The sequence below is a fragment of the Pseudopipra pipra genome, chromosome 16 (assembly GCF_036250125.1).
Source record: "Pseudopipra pipra isolate bDixPip1 chromosome 16, bDixPip1.hap1, whole genome shotgun sequence".
Taxonomy (NCBI): Eukaryota; Metazoa; Chordata; class Aves; order Passeriformes; family Pipridae; genus Pseudopipra; species Pseudopipra pipra.
The window spans coordinates 14269727-14293035 of NC_087564.1; the positions used below are offsets into that span (position 1 = coordinate 14269727).

The following is a 23309-nucleotide window of genomic DNA, read 5'->3' on the forward strand; positions in this document are numbered from 1 at the left end:
ATCACTGTCAAGCGAGGGCTCCGCCCTCACGGTAGTCCCGCCCGTTTCCCCGCCCCCGGTTGATGGACAGCGGGGACACTGCGACTGCCGTTCGCCATTGGGCAAAGGCCAAACCTTCTTGTAACGTTACTGGGTAAGAAAAACGTCAATCACGCGAGCCCCTTTCCGCCCCTAGGGCACGGTCCCGGCGCTGATTGGCTGACACGGATTTCTTGCGCCCTGATTGGCAGCAGGCCTTCCCACCCACTCCGCGCCCATTGGCGCCTGAGGAGGTCATGTGGCCGCCCTTAGCAACGCGCCCGAGCTTCCTTAGCAACGGGCGCCGAGGCGCAGGTGGGAACCGGGGACCAGGAACCGGGAATAGGGGATCGAGGATAGGGGATCGGAAATAAGGAATTAGGAACGGGGCACAGAGCCGACTCGGAGCCCCGGGGACCTGCGGGTGAGAGGCCTGAGAGGCCGGGATCTCGGCCTCGGTGGGTCTCGCGGGGGGAACCGGTGGCCTCTTCCCACACACCGGGGAGGGGTGGTTAGAAGCGACGCTGACTGAAGGGACGATGGACAAGTGCTCATCGCTGAGAGTGTCCAAGGCTAGGCTGGACAGGGATTGGAGCAACCTGGTCTAGTGGAAGGTGTCCCTGCCCATGGGAGGGGGTGGAACGACATGAGCTTTAAGGTTCCTTCCAACCCAAACCATCCTGGGATTCTACAAGAAAGGTGGAAAGGAAGGGCAAGGATGGATAAACCCAGAACCTGCTGCCCTTTAGTCTTTACTGAGCACAGATTTGGTTTGTTAATAAAAAGCCATGATGAGGACAGAACTCCCTAAACTCAGACATTTATCCTTCCTGTCCTATGGAACAAAAAAAAAATCAAAACAAATTCCATAATTACAGACATCTTACACAAGCAAAAGCTTGACGATTCCAGTCCTTCACACTGATTCATTAGCTGTGCACGTTTCTGAAAAGACAAATAGTCTCATGCCTCCAGGGCAACATTACGGACATTTAAATTTCCATGAAGAATTTCATCACTGAAAGTGTTGTCAAGCATTGGCACAGGTTGCCTAGAGAAGCTGTGGCTGCCCCATCCCTGCAAATGTCCAAGGCCAGGTGGGACAGGGCTTGAAGCAACCTGGGCTAGTGGAAGGTGTCCTGGCTCACGGCATGAGCTTTAAGGTCCCTTCCCACCCAAACCATTCTGGAATTCTGTGATTCTGTGACTGCTGGAAATTGTAGCAGGGCAGTGATCTAATTTATTTTTCCTTTCTGTCCTTTAAGGCTGACACTTCTCACAATGAGTCAGTTTTACAATGACGTCGAGCCAAACATTATCGATGATGAAATGGTTCTGAAAGCCATTGAAAAGACGTGTCCAGAGGACCTTGGAGAACTTGCCCAAGGGGAAAATATTAACTTTAAGGATGTGACAGAGCTACAGCTTAGCTTTAAAAGTGAGTATCAGAATATATGCATTCTTTCCTTCTTCTTTTGTTAGACGGTAATAGAGCAAAGCACAGGGCGGGCAATTAAACAATCACAATTAGCTTGGATTTTTTATGTGAAAAGTAACATCTGGACTTACATTTTTGGTCATCCCTGTGCAAAGTATGAGCAAGCTGATGGGTAACCTCAAAGCTGTTTTGCTTCCCATTGTTATTGTCACTGCTGTTCTCATTTAACATTTATATTGTGGTGACACCTACAGGCCACGGGCCTATAGGGCCCCTCAGTGCATGGACAAATCCAACCCCGGGCAGGCTCTGCCATGGCTGGTGATTGTTTGAGAGCAATTTTGGGGGTTATGGTGATTACAGTCCGATTTGGTGATGTCCTCTGGTCATCCATAGCTTTACCACAGCTTGCCTCTTACTGTCAAACCACTCGTAAACTTGCATTCAAAAAGTGAAAAGGAAGAACATTTGGCTCAATATTTGAGTATTGGGGGGAGGGTGTTATAATTTCATGGGCAAAAACCTACTCTCGATTATTCATTGTGTGCTCCAGTAAAATAATGTGTGTATGAGTTGATTTCCTTAGAAAAGACTCCCTTGACCTGATCCTGCATAGATTTGTTTGCACATACAAAATACAGACTGTGTGAATATTTTGTGCATGCAATTTCTTGCTTTAGTGTGCCCTCAGTAAATGAGGATAGCTGGAGAGCAACTGATGAGTTCTGAGAAGAGAAATGGGGATGAGAATGTTCTGTATTTCCTGTCACTTTGGTGCTGATGTTTTGATGTAGTGCCTAACAGCCTGCCCTTGTGATTCTGCTTTTTGGAGGAAGCTAAATGCAGGGATATTGATTAGTTCTAAACTGCAGCCTTCACTGAAAGAGTAGACTCTAACTTCCTCTCCTGTGATGAGAATGCTGGGAGCAGGAGAGTCATTTACAAAAGCAGGAGTTGGGAACTGCTAGACTGCAAATGCAGAGAAAAGCAGAGCTCATCCCAAATGTCCCTCTCGGAGCTGGAAGGGAAAATGAAGGTCAAGGCCTCCTACTGGTGGATTCATAAAGCCACTGGAGTGCAGGGCCATAGTCAGCAGCCCCTCCGCGCCTCGTTGGCCTCACTGATGAGCAGCGTGCACTGGTGCAGGACACTGAGGTTAACTGGGCTGTTTCATTGAAATCTCATCCAGCCAGTGCACCTCTGAGCTCTCCAGGGCACTCATCACACGCTGAAAGTCATTTTGGAGGTAGGACTGGACATGTTTCTCTTGTGCAAGACAGTGTGTCTGGTAAACCGAAAGCTGTCTCACATGAAAAGCAATTTTATTTTATTTTATTTTTTTCCCCTGTGGCTTTAGGTATCCTGCAGATTGATAATCTGTGGCGGCTGGAGAATCTGACTAAACTGCAGCTGGACAACAATGTCATTGAGAAGATAGAAGCTCTGGAGAGTCTGGTTCACCTTGTATGGCTTGGTGAGATACAGGCAGAGGAGGTTGGGTCCTTCACGGGTGCAGAGCAATCTGTGATAAACCAGGATGTCACCTTTCTTCTCAAACACGACTGATAGGAGCTTTCCGAGGGAAGGCTGTCAGCTGTCTGTGTGTTTCCTTATTTGACTGTCAAATGTCAAAATGCCTGAGTATCAGAGCTGCAAAACAATCCTTCATGTGTTTCAAAACTGGGTTTAATACATTTGGTGTGGCAGGAACAGGATGCTCAGGTTTCAAGGTTGTTTCCAGAGTTCGTATTGTATTTGGAGATGACTTTCAGGAATATTTATGGAAGCACCTCTGTGATTTAGAAGCATGTTTTCAAAGCTACTGCAGGCATTTCAGAGCCTGCAACCCATCATCTTTACCCCTGCATCCTTAAGGGCTTGGTGTCATTGTTGTCCCAAGAAGTGCCTGTCCTTGTAGCCTTATGTGACTCCTTTCAGCTGCACAGATGCACAGCTTGGAGCATTCTCTGGAATTGCAGCCACGTTGCTGGCTGGAAGTCTAAATATATCCTCAGCACGCAGGGCTGCAGCTCGTAAGCACATCGTGAGATGTCTAATGGGCTCTTCCACCCAGTTGTCTGCACTGTTCTGCTCCACAGATGACTGATGCACTTGTGAATCACCAACTGATCACCACAGTGTAAGCAGAGTGTTTTGAAGCACATTCTCATGTTCTGTTTGCCCAAAGGCTGCAGTGGTTCAGCTGCTGCTGCTGCATGAGTGTCTCAGCCACCCACGTAACCTCATCAACTGTCTTTGGACTCTTGAATTGCTCAGTACTGGCCAGAGAGCAAATACTGCCCTTAGTCGTGGTGTTAGGATAGATGTTCTGGCAGGAGAAGAGGATGTTTCAATGACTGAAATATCTAAAGTGGGTGTATGCCTTTGCAAATCTCCACTGATGTGGAACTGGGATATGTCTGTCCTATGAGAGTGACCACAACAGTGGCATTGGTGTGGCAGGTCAAAGTCTGAAAGAAACAAGGCGAGGAGTGTCAAATTTGTCACAGAAATTCCCCTCTTAGGATATTTCCCCACCTCTTGTGTTTTGGGTTTCCCCATAAGGCAGAAGTCCCTTTCAGGCTGTGTATGTGGACTCTGCATGGAGTAACTTCAGCTGTTCCTCTCGTTTAGAATTTGCATGGACAGTTGCAATGAGGAGATAGGAATGAAGAATGATTTAATACCAAGCTTTTCCTGTGGGGACACTGACCACCCCTGAGGAAAATCTGTACATAAACTCCTAAATCCAGAGCCAGGCTAAATGCAAGGTCTGAATCAGGGCGTTCTGCTGGAAATAATTTACCTCTGATTTCTAAACTCTTCCCCAGACTTGTCCTTCAACAATATTGAAGTAATTGAGGGCCTGGATACCCTTGTCAAACTGCAAGACCTCAGTCTCTACAGTAACAGAATATCTAAAATTGAGAATATGGACACGTTGCAAGAGCTGCAGATTTTCTCCATAGGGAAGAATAACCTGACCAATCTGGAAAATGTGAGTGCTCCCTGCCTTTGAAAAGATTCCTTGTCAAAGGATCAGATTTTCTAAAACTGACATTTGCCACTTTGTGTCCAAGCCCCTCCTTAGGGGAGAAAATTCTCCTTAGGATTTCTAAGTAGTCTAATGTCCACTGTGGTTTGGATCCTCTGTCCTGGTGTTGAGTGCTTCCTGCAGCCACTTCTCCTTTAGATTATTGACTCCTGGGGGCCCAGTTCTGTCACTGCTGTCAGCCATGGCAAAATTCCTATTGGCTCCCACGAAAGCTAGAAAAGGGATAAGTGGTTACATATGAGAAAAGGAAGGGGGTTCTTTTCAGGGCATTTTACCAATCTAAGACCTGTGATTTGCCTACCCCATCTGCCTTCTCTCTCCACCCATTGTCTAGATATTCCCAATGCGAATTTAAATATTTCCTTTCCCAAAAGCATTAGAAACTCATAATTGAGTGTCATATGAATTTTGCAGTGGAGCAGAAAACATATTCCAACCTAAATGTAAAAAGAGCAACGAATTTCAAGGCTGTGTTTCCCCAGCAGTTAGAAGTACAGGTCTCTTTCCCTTTGGCACAGGTTGTCTATCTCAGGAGGTTAAAAAGCTTACGAACACTGAACCTGTCTGGGAACCCCTTCTGTGATGACAAGCAGTACATGCTCTTTGTTGTTGCTCATCTTCCAAACCTGGTGTACTTGGACTTCAAGCTCGTGAGAGACACCACGGTAAGATTTCTGCAATTCCCTGCTTGGGAAATCAGGCAACAGCTTCTTACAGAGCCTTTCCTTTGTTGGTGTGCCAGCAATATTCCAGCACTGAGGGCAGGCTCCCTGCAGAAATCAGGCTCACAGAAGCACACAGTGTTTATTCTGCTTCCACCTAACAGCTGTGAACCTGTAGGCCAAATTCTATCAAATCTGACAGAGGGGTAAAGGTGTCAGAAGCACGATGTCTTCACAGATTTTGTGAAAATCAGCAGCTGTGTGTGGGAGAGGGGCCTGGTTCTTGCTGCCACAGAGAGGCTGCAGTGTGAGTGCAAGTCTTCTTAGAGAACTCAAAGAAATGAGTGTTAAGACAAGGATCCAGGGGGAAGGAAGCTTGGTGGTCCTGCTGCTCACAGAGACATTTATTTCAGTGGCAGACTGACAGACCATCCAGGCAAGGAGGTGCCTGGATGCACTTCCCACTCTTGATTTCTGATAGTTCATCCTCACCAGTAACCCGTGGGATGCTTTTTCATCCCACAGCTCAAAGGAACAAAGATGAGGGTTTTTTTGTTCAGGTGTTTTTTTAGTAACCAAGGAACATGATTAATTGTAAATTCGTTTGGCACAGAGCAGGAGCTGTACTTGGAAGATACATTGCTCTTAGCATAGGACTGGAAGGGCTTTCCAGGTCATGGAGTGCAGTCCCTGCTCATCAGACAGTACATCAGAGAATTGCATACTTAAATTTGTCAAGCTTCGGTTTCAAGCTAATGAGGTTCTTGCCCCTGGTACTACCTTGCCATCCACTCCTCCAAAGAGCCTTCTCCTCCCTAGAAAATGTATTAACCTCACTGGCTGATCAAATCAGAGCTCAAATTCTAGAAGTCAAAATAGTACTTCCTGCCAAGAGAGAAAAAAACAACTCCAAAGATGAGAAAATGGAGAGAGAAAAGTTTCCTGGGACTGAATCAGCTCAGATGCACTGAATGCAGAAGCCAAGTAATATGCCAACAGAAAATGGTATGAGGAATGGATTAGAAACTTCATAAGTAGTTTAATAAAAAGCCCACGAATAGATGGAGATGCAGATGTCACTCAGGTGCATTTTCTAGAAAGATCAATTACCTATGCCCAGATTTGTTGAGCGCTGCTGGATAATCTAATACAAATGTTTTATCTGTATTTCTCAGAGAGAAGATGCAGTTTCAAAGTATCAAGATCTTACAAAGCCCTTGGAACAAGAGGAGGCTCGGGCCCTTGCTCTTCAGGAGATAAAACAGGCAAAGCAGGAAGAGCTGGAGTACCATGAGGTAGGTTTTCTTTGGCTGGTTGTGTGTTGTCTCAGGAGAAAGAAGCACAAACACATATTGACTTGTCTTTTACATGCTTGGAGATTTAATGAGAGGTTAACATCGACTCTGCTAAAACTAAGGCTTGGATTAATCTCTGTGATCTCTGAATCTCATCTTTTGAATGAAAACAGGAACTGCTGTGGAATACACATGACGTGGGAGAACATAATTCTTTGGGCTGAACAATGGAACTACAGATATAGACCCTGCAAAGCTAAATAGTAAATCATACCCAAGGAATTTATCAGCCTGACATGAGATTGAGAAAATTACAGGTCTGAGGGAACTGTTAGAATTTTCATAGGGAAGTGACTTTTTTTCTCCTTCACACTAAGTTAATGGCTTTTCATTAGTTTTATGGTTAAACTCTTCGGGGTTTTGAGAGATCCCTGTAGTCCTGTGACCAGACTGAAAACAACACCAGGCAGAATGGTGCTTTCATTTGTGGCCTGGCTCTGTATTTCAGACCTCTGGAAGGTCACACGGGCTGAAGAGCAGGAGGTGGTTCAGTGACAGGGAGGATGTCTGCATGTTTTCCCTCCAGCCCTCTCCAAAGTCCACTAACACTTTATCTGAAAGGCTTAAAAGCCTTGCAATATGTGTTTGTATGTGATAAGGTCATATATTGGCAACTGGCACAGGTTGCCCAGAGAAGCTGTGGCTGCCCCATCCCTGGAAATGTCCAAGGCCAGGCTGGATGGGACTTGGAGCAGCCTGGTCTAGTGGAAGGTGTCCCTGCTCGTGGCAGGAGGTTGTAACGAAATGCTCTTTAGTGTCCCTTCCAACCCATTCTATGATTCTATGATATGAGATTAAACAGTGTTTTCTATCCTAAGGCTACAGAGTTGTAGCAGCAAAGCCCCTGGGATGGGTTTCACTCCAGTTGCAAGGTGCTTTCCTGGCTTGGTTGGTGTGTCTGCTGTGTTGGTATAACTGTGTCTGCACCAGTGTTCAGCTGCTGGTGAGGTGCTTGTAAGAGAGACACATCCTGAGGACTGGCAGCAGGTTGGCATCTTTATTTTACTTATTTTCCTCTGTTTCTCTTCAAAGACAGCCTTTGTTGAGCACCTGAGTGGATCATTCCTGTTTGACAGTCTGTATGAAGATGATACAGAAGCTGCCAAACTGGCTTCCCTCCCTGGAGCGGGGGACCTGCTGCAGGCATATCCTTCCTGGGTTTGGAATACCTACAGCTAAAAGGTAATGCCTGGAGTTAAGAAAGAGGTGTACCCACAGGGACTCTTCATCCTTTGCTTTTGTCCAGGGCTGAAAGCTACATTGATCTAAGATCTGAGACAGTCTGTGTTCAATTTTGGAATGGTACCAAAAATTACGCTGCAAGACTGTGAGACCACTGACAGCTTTAAGGCTTGATATCTTGTGAAATATGAGGGCTCCAAACAAATGGTTCATATTACTGGCAAGCTGGCCAGCCCAGCTTGAAACATCCCATTTGTAAAAGCACTCGTTTCTATCCCCGACAGGTCATGAGATCCCAGCGTTTTAAATTCTCACCGTTGTAATTACCATATTCCTTTTCCTTCCCCTGAACCAAACACAATTTCAGCGGCCTCCTTTTGTGACCCCGCAAGAATCAAGGCTTTGTACTTTCTTTAAGTCTGCAATCCACTTAAAGTTTAAAATGAGCTGGAAGATAAATCTCTGTCAGTTAGATTGTGAGAGCGCAGCCGCTAAAATCATGTTGAAATTGAAGTGGTGGGAGATAGGAACAGACTAATCAGAACGATACGAGTCGCATATCTCACAACCTGCCAGAACTGGCAACGGGAAGTTTCCAGGCCAGCACATTTTTCTGATCATTGCTCCTACACGGGGGAGCAGAAAGCAGACGCTTTTTTTGCCTTTTTTTCTTTTCTCATTCAGATTAATAGAGTATTGTCAAGGCCAGTAACTTGACCTTCCTTAAAATTGCATTACACTGTTGGGGAAAAATGCATCACGGCTTAACTACAGTAGACTCCAAAAACAATTCCGTTGCCAAGATAATAGCAGAAGAAAAATTGACGTTATTTTTGTGATGCTACCAAGTCAGTAGTTTATTCTGTGCTCTGGCTGTAGGCTCCAGAGCTGTATTTATTAACTACCCAGGCACTGTATTCACACTTGTGAAGATAGATAGGGTTGTATGCTTCCTTCTGCTGCTGTGTCAGAAGAGTCAGACAAGTGTATGTATTTCCTTCTCTTCCTCAAGGCTTTTTGCCCCCTCAAATTGCCACAGCTTTCTCCGTACCCTTAAGGCAGCAAAATCCTCTGCATAAAATGTGAAGGGGTGACCCAGTCCTTCCCCAGACAGAATATTTGGCAGCCTGCTCCCAGCAAGAACCACAGGGTTTACATAAAAGTAGCTTGTAGCTCTTGTTCCTCAGATTTGCAGAGGTGGAGGGAACATAACATGTTGCTCCACTGAACAAGCAAAGCCCTTGACTCTGCTGTCACATACAGGAAGGAGTTTGTCTCAGTTTGTGGGAAACTGTATAACTATGGACTGGAAGAGTATGAAAAACGAGAAGCTGAAGTCTCTGATTTCAACAAAAAACTTCATGAAATTCTATTGGCCAGCCAGGAAGAGAGCAAGAAAGCAATGTTTGACTTTGAAAATCGGAACAAACAGGTAATATTATACTTTTGTTTGTTTAATACATGATTTCCCTACATCATATGCCAGCTTTTAATGTCACTGAAAACGAGGGTGTACTCCACTAAAATTAGGAAAATTATTCTAGATTGACACTGCTGTAATGGGAATCAGTATTTGATGCCTAATGGCAGAATGACAGAGCGGTTGAAGGTGGAAGTGACCTGTGAAAATCATCTGGTCCAATGCCCCTGGTCAAGCAGGACCACCCACAACAGGCTGCCCAGGACTGTGTTTGAATATTTCCAAGGATGGAGACTCCACAGCCCCTCTGGACAACCTCTTCCAGTGCTCACTCACTGATATTTTCTTACAAGTTTCTTACAGTATAGATTTGCGTGAAGAAAAAATGGGGGTTTTTTAGCTAATATGACATCATACCATAATGTTAAAAGTTTTTTAGTAGTTTATGTTGGATAAAAATTTGGGAATTGAAATTTCTACCCTTTGGGCAAAGCACAGCCAGTTAATACAGCCTTTATCTATACTGGAAATTCAGCACAGAACAAAATGAACATGTCATAAAATTATCATCTCTAAAGGTAAAGGTCCTTCAAGGCTCTGCAGTAAAAAAGTGGCTAAACAAAGTGGAGTTTTTTAACTTGGTTTTTGCCATCCAGAAAAGTTACCAACATTTAAGAAAATGGATATGCTCAACCTTTCTTTTAGTTTAAATATTTTTATGAAGTTGATTTAAAATATAGATTTGTCAGATTTAATGCCATTTCCCTTCTCTTTGATGTCTCCGATAGCTCTCCCTTCATTGAAAAATGGGGAAGAAAAGGAAGGAAATTGCAGGGTATTCAGTTTATTTTCAAGTAATTTTCTGCTTCAGTTCATTTTGTCAACAACAGCTCAAAGAACTATAACAAAAAAAAAAAACTCAGATGAAGTTATTGTAATGTATTTCTAGTCTTTTTAAAGCAGAAACTCTCTCTTTTCATTCTGTTCAACTGCAGCCACCCATTGTGGCTGCTCAGGGCGTAGCTTCTAGCTGGATCCCTTTCTAACCATGCATAATAGATGGATCATGATTTTGTTTCCACAGGAAAAATAAAGGGGGGAGGTGGTTAAAGCCTGGTAACACTGTCAGCTGAGAGAGCAGGTCCCTGACAAGTGACACCAGCAGAGTCACGAGCACTGGCTGCAAACCAGGTCACTTTTGTTCCAGTGCCTCGTCACACGCTGACAGCTGCTGAGTCACCCTGCTCCTGGGGCCTTGGACCTTGCTGACTCATGCTGGAAAACTGGCTCCAGCAGCTCTGGTTGGGACATGAGTTGGCAGCACTGCCAGAGTCACAGGATTGCAGGATAGTTAGGGTTGGAAGGGACTGAAGGATCCTCCAGTTCCAACCCAAAGTTTGATGTGCATGTTCAGTTAAACTTGCACTTTAATTCTCATTATACTTTCCATAAAAAAACCCCTAAAACCAACAAAAGAAAGCTAAAAAAGCACAAAAAGAAAGAAAGCCCAACAACAAAAAATCCAAAATCAAGCCCAAAGAAACACGACAAAGGCCAGATTTTGGCTCTTCATCTTTGATGACCTACAGGATCAGCTATGGACTGAGCTGCAAGGGCATGGAGGGACAGGACAAGAGAAAATGGCCCTAAGCTGAAGGAGGGGAGTTTTAGATTGGATATAAGAAGAAATTCTTCCCTGTGAGAGTAGTGAGGCTCTGGCACAGGTTGCCCAGGGAAGCTGTGGCTGCCTCATCCCTGGAAGTGTCCAAGACCAGTGTTGGACAAGAGCAACCTGGTCTAGTGGAAGGTCTTCCTGCCCATGGCAGGGGGTAGAACAAGATGGACTTTAAGGTCCCCTTCTAATCCAAACCATTCTGTGATTCTCTGGACAGGACACAGCATGACAGTTTTCATATAAATATTGGAGGAGTTGATATCAAAACTGAACACAGTGTTTTAACAGCATTTCCCCAGTCATTTAAAATTGCTGGAGGAGTTCAAAAGGCACAGAGGCCCCAGCAGACTCCAGTCTGTGAGCCATTCTTAGGGCTGCTTGTCTGGCTGTAATCCTTTCATGTAAACTTGGGTAACCTGTAAAATCACTGTGCTCTCTGAAGTTGGTTACGGAGCATTAAAGGCCTTGAACTTTGAAGTTATTGCTCCCAGAGGTGCAGCTTGAATGGTTCTGGAGCCTTTTGAGCCTCCTAACTTGTTTACATTGGAGAAGAAGATACCTCGCTCTCCCCTTCCCCCTTTTAACACTGCAAAATTTAGATAATTCGGTCCATTTCCTTTGGGAGTGGTTTTCATCAGAATTCTTTATTTTAGCCAGTTCCATTCCCACTCAGGAGAAGTAGATTAGATATAATAAAACATATATATTTTTCCTCCTTTTTTTAACAATTGTTAACTTATTTTAAACAGGTTTGAAAAGAATACATTGCTCAGCACAAGAGGATTTTTTTTTTGATCCAAGAAAACATAAATCTTGCCTGATACAAAACTGACGTCAATATTTAATTCTGAAGGGCAATAAATCCTTGCTGTAAGGGGAAGGCAGGCAATGATAGGTATTCCATATTCAGAATACTAAATCCTGACCCTATGGAAGTCAGTCAAGATACTCCTTGGTGTGAAGTGGATCAGGATTTAGGCCTGCTTTTCTTTCTCTCGAGTAATTGTTAATCTCTTCTTCGTGGCCAGCAATGTCAGGAATTTAATATTATTCCTTTTTTTTTTTTTTTTTTTTTTTTTTTGCTTGAAATGTGTCAGAAGGCAAACCAAAGAAGGGCCAAAGTCTTCTGCTGAGTGGAGGATGAGGAAGCATTTTCCCAATCCCACTGCACTGCCCCTGGATCGGGATCATTAGTGCAGTAGCAAACCTCAGCACTGTTGACTACCCAGTATGTAAATGTGGAGACTTCCCTGAATCATCACATTTCATTTCAGCTAATCAGCAGCAGGAACTTTTCTCACATATGTAACAAGTTAATTAGATTGCAATGGAGTGCTGAACACAAACTGTAAGTAATTTATGTATCTCTGTGTTTAGAGGCTGGATGAGATTCATCATGCCAGGAGTTACGATGTTGCTGAGTCTAAACGAGCCGAGTGCCAGGAGGACATCCTTCAGCTGTCGGGTACACTCATGACCTTGGAAGCGCTGCTATCCAACGAGCTGGAGGTAAGGATCAAGGACACACCTGTGAGACCTCACAGCCAGAACATGGAGGGGGTCACTTTTCTATTGCTGCACTCCTGTTTAGCAGCTCATTCCACAAAGAGGGGGGCACGGGACTTCACTCAGGCTAAAGTTTTGTCTCCATCTTATTCTTCCTCTGCTCAAAGTTGATATGGGTGAAATCAGGCCCTGCACACCTTACAACAGATTTCTGTTTCTCAGAGCAGAACACTGTATGTCCTTCCCATCTCCCCAAGCTGATTTCCCACACTTCAGAGAAAGGGAGGTTGTGCAGTCATTTTATAGGTCTGCACAAGTCACTGCATAGCATGGGGTGTGCATTTGGGATTCTAGAGGTGTAATTCTTTGAAGCTGATCTTTGCTATGAATAAAATTACACACATTCCTGCTCAGCTTACTGCATTTGCTTGCATAATAGCTGCCTTTTGCTCCCCAGACTTTTCCTGAAAAACTAGGGCAGGGCTGCTAATGTGCATCTTCATTTAAGGAAGAAAACCCAAGTAATCTGTTTAAAAATGAACAGGCAGGAGCTGTGGCCTGTGTGCAAGCAGAGGCAGCAGTTTACTTTTGGGAGTGTGGATGGCAGAAATCAGCAGCTCAGAATGGATCCTCAGTGCATCAGGATTGTGCCTTTTAGTGTTTCCTGAGTTGGCCCTCACTATCTGTGGTCCCTGATGGGATGAGCAGAAGCACTTCCCCCTGTGTGCCTTCCTGGATGTGCAGGATTTGGGTATCAAGACATTTAAGTGCAACACTTCACAGATTCTCCATCAGCCATTTCCGAGGGAGGGAATAGGCAGCAGCAATTTTAATTTCTGAAGATTAACCCAAAAGCTGCAATGAGCCCAGGCAGTGGTTATGCTTCTGACAAGAGGCTCTTCACACAGACAAGGAGACAAGGCAGGGGGTGGGAATACAGCCCTATCCAGGCATTCCTTAGGTGAGCGTAAGGAAGGATCAGCTGGCTTGCCCCAGACACTTGGTAAAGGCATCATTCAGTCAACTTCTCTCCAATAAACTGATTCTGATTTTCTGTCCCTGAAGGAGGAAAGAAAATCTTGCAGCACTTTGAAAGCACTTTAAATGCTTGAGGCAGTTTAGTTTCTGACTATGCTAATAACAGCAGTGAGTCCAAATTACAATAAATTGTAGATTCCTCCTAGACTCCCTGACTCCCTGTTATGTTTATGCAAGTTTTCATTGTGATATTTCCTCTTTTTCCCCTCTGTTAAGGAGCAGTTACAGGGTTTTAAAAGAACCATTGATGTCATAGTATCAACATTCATGGAAAATGTTAAAGAGATATATCCTTTTCACAGTATGTTGGCCTGTACCTCTCAGTGATGTACTACACCTCACCTCTAAATCCACAAATGAGCCATCAGGATAAAAACTTTATTTTTTAATTTTATTTTTTTTAATCAATAGCAAATATCTTTTCCCAGCCTTGAGGAACAGTCATTTAAGGTGCCCAGCTTCTTCCTGTGGAGACTGTGGAGAGCACAAAAAGATCTAAATTCTCCTGTGCTGAAAGTCTGTGGGACTTAGGCAGCTTTCACCCTGTTGGGAATTTTCTTTTCTTCTCCACACAGAGCAGACAAAACCATGGGAAGATCTGGTTAGACTGTTTTCTACATACATTGCTGCCATAGTAGCCAATGAAATACCTACAATTCTTGTTGAAATTTCTTTAAATGGCCTTCATTTTTGTGTTTGTGATGTCTTCTGGAAAAAAAGGGAGATGAGAACACTGAAGTGCTTCAGAGACAGGTTACTCTGCTTTAAATCTAGAAATCTGTTGGCCTGGTGCAAATAATTGCACTGCACTCAGAGCTCAGCTTTTACCTGGAGGCCTCCTTTGATTTCCCTTGCAAAGTTGGGTCCTCTCTCAGTTCTGTGTCATTTTTAGCAGCGAGATGAGGCCCAATGTGTGATTAAGAGCTGAAAGTAGATACCCTCCACCACAGCAGCTTCTGGGGGCAGCCAGGCTCCTTCCTGCAAAAGCCACCGTGGACACTTAGTCCCAGTTACAGGAAATTGCTTAATCTCCACTGGTGAGGGGTGTGGTCAACGTTTTCCTTGACATCTTCTGTACGATGGGCCAGTGCCGGGACCTGGAAAACCAGCACCATGAAGAGCTGATGGAGATTGCCCTCACCACATTGGAGAAATCACTCAAGGGCAAGCTTGAGGAGGATTTGCCAGCTGATGTTCAAACGGTGAGGGCACCAAAAAAATCCATCTCTGGTAGGGAGTCAGCAAACAAAGGAAGCCACAGCCTCTCCTCTGAAGGGACAGGATTTCCAGGAGACTCAGTGCTGCCAGAGCCATCCCTGAACCAGAGCATAACCTCCTTCTTAGAGGCCCCACTTGGCTCTGGACATCTCCACTGACTAGGAGAGGGGATAACTGCACTGCACGTTTCCCTGGGTGCTGCCAGAGCTGGTGGCAGCAGCTCAGGAGGGATGCTGAGGAAGTATCTCTGCTGCCTCCAGCACAACTCAGTGCTCTGGCTGATTTCCAGGCACTCAGGCAGCATCTTTGCAGCATTCACTCGCAGCTGGTTTTGTTCAGACTCTCCCTGCTCCCACAGCAGAATCTCAACAGTGCTCTGAATTTCATGCACCGGGGCTCTGTTTGCCTCAGTGATTTCAAAAGCCCTTCTTGGAGATCCCCCAGCCCTCGAGCTGACCTGGAGGCAGGATGTGACATTTCAAATGGAGCCTTCCACCGGCCCCTCAGTCTTGCTGTGAGAGCAAAGATCCCAGGAGCCTTCCCAAAACCACGGGGATTGTTGCAGTGCTCCTGCTGCCCTTTTTGCCTTTGTTATTCCTTCATTTAGTGTCTCAATTACTTGAGTTTGCATTAGCTGTGGTTTTGCTCTGTCCAGATTATCCCAGCCTTCCGTAACTCCAGGTAATCAAGAGCTGACAGACACAAACCAGACCCCTGAGCCCCGGGGGGAGCTCCCTGCTTTATTGGCCGTGCAGATGGTGGTGGTTCTGCTCCGCTGCCACGCACCCATTTTGCCTCACTGCCATCCATTTCCAGGGAGAAGCAATCTCCATTTGTCCAACAGCTGCACTTGGCTGCAGAAGAGTCATTACGGGTTAGCAAAGCCACCCTCTATTTAGAGCCATGGGGGAAGTCACTGCTTCCACTAGAAGCTGGGACTCTCCAAAAATGAAAATTTACAGCCAGTGCCACCAGTGCAGGAGACCCTTCCAAGTGTGATTTTCCATTTCCAGGGATGCTGGAGCATATGCAGCCATGCTTCAGCACCAGCTGCACAGGAGCCCTGCCTGCACATAGCTCCCAGCACGTGAAACCAAGGTTGCTTCCTCAGTTTCCCCACCTGCACTAGGGATAAAGCTCCATTACACCGTAGTAAGGCCAAGGGTAAAACACTGGATTCATCCCCATGACTAGAGATATACCAGTTTGAACAGAGGGCTGATTTCTCCCCTGGAGCACTGCAGTTGCTGTTCTGCTCCCTCTGAGCTCTGCTGCTTTCATTGTGTGCCCACCCCCTCCCCTCATCCGGTCACGTTACCTCCCAGCTCCTCGTGGACAAAAACACCATTGTCAACGCCGTCAACATGTCCCACAGCATCCGCCTGCGGAAGATTGATAAGCGGGAGAGCGACATGCTCTGCAACACCTACCACTGGCACATCTCCGTGACGGAGAAGGTAAGAGACCCTTGTGCTCAGGGGGACGGGGCACAGACAGCTCTGGCCCAGGTGGCAGGGCCACTGCGAGGAGAGACCCTCCTGGACCTTTGCTGGAGCTCTCTGTGCTCCAGGGACCCCGGGAAGGGACCCTGACACACCTGCAGATTCACTGCTCGGTTTCAATCTGTCCAGGCTTTCCAAACTGAGAGCGACAGAAACCGCGCCTGTATCGAAAGGATCATGTCCTACATCAACACTCTCCAGAAGGAGCTGGATAACACAAAGATCTAGGAGCCTGTGGAATAGGGCTGGGCAGCTGCCTTAGCTGGGGGCACACAGGACAGCCCCCAGCAGGAACAGCTGCCTCTATGCCCGAGCTGCCTGGGACGTTTCCAACCAAAAGCACGTTTCTTCCATCCCACCATAAACCGCAAATAAAAGCTACTTCTTGACTCTGGAAAAGCATCCGAAGCTCTGTCTCTTCCATCATGTTGGCACAAAGCCCATGCAGGCAGCTCAGACCTGGTCACAGGGGGTTATGGATCAGCTGCGAGCTGATTGAACCAAATCATCGTAGCATATCATGCCTGAAAGCTTCGGTACCTGCAAGCACAGTGGCAGGAACCTGTGAGCCGCAGGCACGAGGCAGCAGCTCAGGAGAGGAGTGCTCTCCATCAAACCACCCCCGAGATAACAGCAGGTTTCCAGCTCAGCAGGCACAAGGCTGGCGGGGGCTCCGCATGCCTGGGAGCCTCATCTTCCCACCGCCTCTCGCAAGCGGCTTTTCTGCAGCGTGAGCAGAGCAGCCCCCAGCCAGCAGGAAGGGAAATCAATGGTTCCACAGGAGCTCACGCGCCGCCGCTCACGACAGCCAAGCGAGGAGTCATTAATTCCCCTCCTTGCTCGGTGACAGCCGCTGCCACGCTCGCTTCTGGACAGCTTCTGAGGAACGGTGCTGGCCGGGGCGGCGCTGCTCCAGGCAGGCAGCAAGGAGAAGGTGGGAAGGTTAAACGAGAGGGTGGCTGCCTATGCACACCAGGGAGGGAGCGGGTCTCTCAGAAAACCCCGTGGCTGGTGCTGCCTGTCAAACACTGATTTATTTCATCCTGCTCCATGCTTCTGAAAATGGCTGGAGCCCAGGTTGCCCTCCTCTTGCTCCAGGACTGCACAGTTGTTTCCTTGCTATCTCCTCAGCTGCATGGAGAGGCTGGCACAGTAGTTAAGTGTGTGCTCCGCTCCATGATTTTAAATGCCTGGAGCTATCCCAACACCTGCCCAGAGTCAGGCAGCTCAGGACCCACCCCATGGTTTGGTGATTTAAACAAAGAAACACACAGCTTTTGGTACCTCACAGGGGCGAGCCTTTAATGGAACACAGAGACCCTGGTGTTGCAGGCAGGCACGCCGAGGGATGAACAACAGATGCAGTGGAGTCTGTTTTCAGATTTCCATAACAAGTGTGTGTCAGGAGCTGGCAGCTATGAAGACATGTGGCATATGCTGGGTATGTCTGTGCCGTGCCCTGCCCAGGAAGCTGTTTCTTCCACAGGAGCTCCTCAGATGAGTTACAGACGCCAGGAATGGATGGAGCTGCTGCCCTGGGGGAGCTCACCTTGACCTTTCCTCCTTGCGGGCTCAAACTGCTGGCACTGCACTGCAGCAGGCAGGCCGAGTGAGGAATTGCCCACAAAGTCATAGCACGTGAGGCTGATCCCAGGGAAAACAGGATGGCAGGAGTGCTGGCCTACCATCCAGTGGGTCAGGCCAGCAATTCCCAGGTGGGAATTTTCCCCTGTGCCCAGCCCAGCTGCCTCAGTCCTGCAACAGCTTGTGTTTTACAGTCGAGCTCTCTGAACAGAGGTGAACAAAGAGAGTCCCAGCTGCCGTGCGGGCACGGAGCTCGCACAGGTCGTAGTCGTGGGCCCACTCCACCTTGCCCCAGCGCCGAATCTGAAGGAGAGGAGGAACATGGACTATACTCAGAGCTGCTCAGCAACTTTCAGCCTTCCTCCTTGTGTGTCAAGCACAGGTAACCCCCCAGAAACGTTCTGATCATCGACTGCTGGGTTAAGGACATCTCCAGATGAGGACATGCTCCATCTGTACTGGGGTCTGAGGCAAAGCCCCTTAAAAGGACGATGAAAAGATTCCCAACTTCAGCCACTTTTGGGGAAGGGAAAGCTTCACACCAGGCTAATTTCCAGCAAGCCTGGTAGCTTGGCATCTACCAAGGCCTCCAGGCTGGATAACCCACAGCAAGAGAAGCCAGCCACAACTTTGCACTTCAGATTAGAGAGGGAGAAAAGCAGCCATCTGGGTTCTGTGAAAAGAAACTGGCAGCCCTGGGAGCACTCTGGGCTGTTGTGCCCATGGTGTTGCTCTGCAGCAGCACACTCCAAACGCTCTCAGACGTGGAGACTGGTGGAGTGGAACGTCTCCTGCTATAGCAGGCACTTCCCTTGGCAGTTATTTGTGGTGGGGGATGCATTTGTCATGCTGAGATTATTGCTATTTGAATTATAGGGCTGTTTTGTAACATAATTTACCTGGTATTCTTCCTCCAGGCGAGACAGAAGCACAGCTTTCTCTACTGTAATGTGCCTGTCAATCAGGCCCATGGACAGGATCAGCGATTTCAGCTGGGTGATTACAAATTCTATACCTGGAAGGGAATAACCCAAAACAAACAGGATTCATGGCTGTTTTCTACAGCTTTACAGCACCATCTTCACACACTCTGAAGAGGCAGACAGGGTGTGATAACCCCTCAGGGAGGGCCAGTGATCCTCCCACCTGCACCTGGACACTCAGATCTGTTGTTTAACAGCAGGCACAGAGCACTGTGCTGGCCCTGCCACCACAGTGACAAAGGCCATGCCCTGGACTCCACCTCCTTTTAGTCTGCCACAATCCCTCCTCCCTGTGCAAAGGGAAGAGATATCCATCCAGGCCTGAGCATTCTGTGTCTTTTGTGGGTTTCACTGCCTGCTGCTCATTCAGGTCCTGAGCAGAGCAAACGTCACTTCGTTTCTTTATCTTTTAGGTGCCATTCAGCAGGTTCAGGCAAGAACAAGCAGGTTATAAGGATGAAAAAGTGAGGACAGTGCACAGTGTGGGCACTTTGGAGTACTAAGCCCCATTTCTTTTCCTGGTAACAAAGCTGGGGATTAAATAATTAGAAGGTTTGGCATTAAAGAAGTTATTTGTGCTAAGGGAGCAACCAGCTTATGGGACAGCACCTGAACACCAGTGGCACTGGGGAGACTCCCTGCCCGTGACAAACACACTCAGGGCCTGGCCTGCAGATTTAAAACATAAACCTCAACACTCTAAGCAGGAGAAGAAAAACATTATGGACACTCCCTGCCCTGTGGAGAGGAACCACCTCCTCAGTGGCCCAGGCTGAGCCGACAGCTCCCGGCCCAGCCTCGCTCACCTTGCAAAGCCCACATGTTGTAGGATGCCAGATGGCTGATGAAGGTCTCCTTGGTGCTGGCTGGGATGTTGGGCCCCAGGATGCTGGTTGAGGAGCCAATTGTCACGTTGTACCTGGAATGACACCCAAGCCCTTGGAAAAGCCCGGGGCTCGTGGAGCTGTGGCTCTGGCAGCCACAAGCACCAGAGCTCCTGGGCTCAGCAAGGCAGGGCATAATCAGACAAAAACACCTTTGAGCTCTTACCTTTTCTCAGCCCAGTCAACCACTGGATCCCATTCGTTCTTTTGCAGCTCTGCCAAGGCTGGAGGCTCCTCCACACGATAGCTGGGACAAAACCACACTGGATGGTCACTCCCAGGCTGGGACACTCCTCTGGGAAGGACACTGACCCCACCAGACCACAGCAAGAGCAGCAAGGGCCTGCTGTCCACCCAGGTAGCAGTGACTGGGAACAATCCCCCCACTCTTCCCTAAATTTGGAGCTTTTTGTTGTTCCAGGAAGGACAATTCTATCTTACTGCAAAACAGAGCAATGAACTGGCCAAGTGAAAATTGCAGGTAGCACTCAAGCCACAAGATGCAGTGAGGTTTAGCAGTTAGAGGAGGGGACAAATCCCACTGGAACTCTGTGTGGGGCCACTCATGCCTTTCCTTGCCCAGCAGCTCAGTTCAGCATTCCCTGCTCCCAGTCTGACCAAAGCCATGGGGGAGGGCCAGGGGCCTGTCTCACTCTCCCTCCAGGATGTGTGCAGCTGCCAGTGGAGTCTGGGACTGTGAGACAGGAGCTTGGGCATGAATAGGCTTGGTTCTGCAGCCCACGAGGACTTTAGAGAACGAAGGGCATTTTCCTACTGGTACAAGTAGTCTGAGGTGTCTGTACTGGCACAGGAGTACATAGGACTGGTCTAAACTAATTCAAACCCTCGGGCCCAAACCAGCACAGATCAGAGCCCTGCCATGACCAGGTTACAGCAGACATTTGCCTTCACTTTCCCCAACCACCTTCCCAAAATCCAGCTGGGCCTCCACCTCGTACCAGAGAGTGTCTGTCTCCAGGAACTTCACAGCCGCTCGGATCAGCTGTGTTTTGTTTCGCTGCGTGGGATTGTCCAGCGCCGTGTTGCACAGAGTGGTCTGGGGATAAAGGCAGTTTAAACTGCTGTTATTCAAGGCTTGGAGAGGCAGCGGCTTCCATGGTACAATGTCAAGAAGAAGCAGAGGAATTCATGGCACATGGAGAACCAAGGGGTGCAGCTAAAAGGGAGTGCAGGGCCAGAATGTGGCTTGTGTAATAGGAATCTTCTCTGAATATTTCAGAACTCTTGGGAGTAGCCCATTAAGCAGCAAGGAAGAGGGCTCATGGACTGCTCCAGAGCTCATCATTTCCTCCTGTCCCTCACTATTCCCAATAACACTGTCCAGCCCCTTCTCAAGGCCCCACAGTGGCAGAGATTCCCCCTAGACAAGCACCTAGCCATGATCTAATCACCCTCACAATTGCAGGGTACCCAGAGAAAGTCCTGACCTCTTGTCCCTGTTTCCATGGGCATCAGGACAGAATCACAGAATCTCTTAGGTTGGAAAAGACCTCCAAGATCATCAAATCCAACCTTTGACCAATCACCACCTTGTCAACTACATCACAGCACTGAATGCCACATCCAGTCATTGGGAGCAGGACAACCTGCTCCCTCCACATCCTGCATCTGGAGACCGTTTGGAGGTCTCAGCATCCCACCCTGCTGTGCTCACCAGGTGCATTGTGTAGAACTTGATGGTGTCTTTCTGGGAATCCCACTCTGTTGCCACTGCAATGGCCAAGGCCTCGCTGGGGACAGTGAAGAGCTTGGCCTGGGGCGTTTTCAGCTTTCGGTGGTCCAGGTTTATTTCAAAGCCTCCTGGGGAATCAGAGTAGAAATCCTGGGGAATCAAAGAGGAGCAGGCACTAAGGAACAACAGACAACCCCACAGCAGGAGCAGAGTCAGAGCTGGAGCTGGGGGAATGAGGGACCAGGAATACTCAAGTTTTCCACCACCACTTGGAAGCTGTTTCCCACCACGTGGCTTTGCCATAGATGAGGAAGGGGCAGAGCAGCTGGTGACAAACACCCCCCTCCCACAGCCTGGACTGTGGGACCCATGCTGATGTGGTGTGGGGTGATGACATCCCTCCCAGGGACCATCCTGTGGCCCTACTCACCTTCTCCTTGTGAGATGCTCACGTTCTGGTAGAACCTCTTCCTCTCTGGGGACAGAAATAGAGTCACTCAGGTGGCACTTAAAGGAGATTCAGCCCCTTCCCTTGCTCCCCATCACAGCCCAGAACAGACAGAGCCCCCGGTGTTGTCAGGGTGGCCTGGCCCTTCATCCACAGCTTCCCAGCACCATCCCCAAGAGTCCCACCCTGTGCCCCAGAGGATCATCCAAATGCTCCTTGAGCTCTGGCAGCCTTGGTGCTGTGCTCACTGCCCTGGGGAGCCTGTTCAGTGCCCAACCACCCTCTGGGAGAAGAACCTTTTCCTAATATCCAACCTGAACCTGCCTTGACACAACTCCAGGCCATTCCCTGGGGTCCTGTCCTTGGTCATCACAGAGCAGAGATCAGTGCCTGCCCCTCCTCTTCCTCTCCTGAGGAATTTGTAACTGCCATGAGGTCTCCCCTCAGTCTCCTCTTCTCCAGGCTACTCAGCTTGGGAATACACCTGCTCCATGCAAGGTGAGCCTGAGGGAACTGCAGGTCTCATTTTAGGAGCAGCCTCCTTCCCTACCAGCACTGCTGCCCACACTCCCAACACCTGAGAGCAGGACTACACGTATTCCAAAGGCTCACATCGCTCCCACAAGGCAGGAAGAATCCACAACCCATTCCCTTGACAACAGCAACCAGGTTGTTAATCCCAAACCCATAAACCTGCCTTGTGAAGGGCACAGCAAGCAGGTCAGGCTGCAGGTCTGTTATTCCTGGCTAAAAAAAGCACGTTCCCGCTGGGGAAATGGAAGGATTTGCTCAGGCTCAGCGACCTGTGAGTTTTGGGGCCTCAGAAAGTGCCACAGGCACAGCTCTATAAACAGACTGAAGTGTGTGTGTCCCCCAGAGGAGCCCTGAGGCACATCAGTGGGCTCCCAAAACCCTGCCGTGAGTCACCGCGACTCTGCAGCCTCACCTCGGACAGAACGAGACTAATCTTACTGCCCTCAAACCCATACGATTCCAGCAAAATCTGCGGAGGGGACACACGGCCCAGAACACGCCTGAACAGCCCCCCCTCCGCGGCTGGGTCCCATCCCCCCAAAATCCCTAGAAAACAACAAAACACAAAACCACGAGTGAGACACTGGTGCACTGAGGACTCCCCCGTGCTGCCAGCGAACCCCCCGGCTCGGAACACCCCCTAAAGCCCGGAGCAGGGAGCGGGGGGAGCCCCGGCACGGGACCGCTCTCCGCCCGTGGGGAGCCCGGTCCACGCGGGGCCGTTCTCCTCCCGCCCTCAGGGCTCCGATCCCAGCCCTGCCCTGGCCCAGAGTGACCTGGGGACCCAGGAGGACCCCTGGGCAGCTCCTCCCTTCCCCAAGGGCGGCTGGAGCCTCCCCGGCGCTCCCTCACCTCCCGGCGGGGCATAGGCCCGGCGCCCGCATGGCCCCGCCGGGCCGCTCCCGGCAGCGGTAGAAGGCAACCGGGGAAACCAGATGGGCAGGGAGCGATCCCACAGCAGCCGGCGACACCCGCGCCACATCGCGACAGCCGGACACACCACCCGCCCCCCCGACCGCGCTCAGCGCCGCTCCCTGGGCGCCGCCATCTTGCCGGCGGCCTCAACCAATCCCCGCCGCGAACTACATTTCCCACCAGCGCCCCGCGGCCTCGC

The 23309-nt window shown here is 48.6% G+C and overlaps 2 protein-coding genes across 9 annotated transcripts; one reads left to right on the forward strand and one right to left on the reverse strand.

Annotated features, from left to right (window-relative positions):
• Positions 1–43: 43 nt before the first annotated feature.
• Positions 44–16468, forward strand: DRC3 (dynein regulatory complex subunit 3). Of its 8 annotated transcripts, none has more exons than XR_010434756.1 (13): positions 48–133; positions 1284–1456; positions 2814–2930; positions 4288–4454; positions 5030–5176; positions 6349–6468; positions 7561–7672; positions 8967–9142; positions 12183–12314; positions 13566–13636; positions 14428–14551; positions 15943–16024; positions 16199–16310. XR_010434756.1 is itself a non-coding variant. In XM_064673306.1 (13 exons), the coding sequence occupies exons 1-13, from the start codon at positions 63–65 to the stop codon at positions 16295–16297; spliced, it is 1641 nt and encodes a 546-aa protein (XP_064529376.1). In that variant the 5' UTR covers positions 52–62; the 3' UTR covers positions 16298–16468. The 8 variants fall into 8 exon arrangements, 7 of the variants coding, with proteins under 7 accessions (XP_064529381.1, XP_064529382.1, XP_064529380.1 ...); XM_064673306.1 differs by having other exon boundaries at positions 52–133; positions 15893–16024; positions 16199–16468; XM_064673309.1 differs by lacking the exon at positions 48–133 and adding an exon at positions 221–333 and having other exon boundaries at positions 15893–16024; positions 16199–16468.
• Positions 16469–17344: 876 nt separating this feature from the next.
• ATPAF2 (ATP synthase mitochondrial F1 complex assembly factor 2) lies at positions 17345–23270 on the reverse strand. Its single transcript, XM_064673320.1, has 8 exons — positions 23048–23270; positions 21644–21688; positions 21196–21341; positions 20480–20577; positions 19687–19767; positions 19443–19555; positions 18553–18668; positions 17345–17956 (listed from the first exon to the last, which is right to left on the reverse strand). The coding sequence occupies exons 1-8, from the start codon at positions 23175–23177 to the stop codon at positions 17819–17821; spliced, it is 867 nt and encodes a 288-aa protein (XP_064529390.1). The 5' UTR covers positions 23178–23270; the 3' UTR covers positions 17345–17818.
• Positions 23271–23309: the final 39 nt, after the last annotated feature.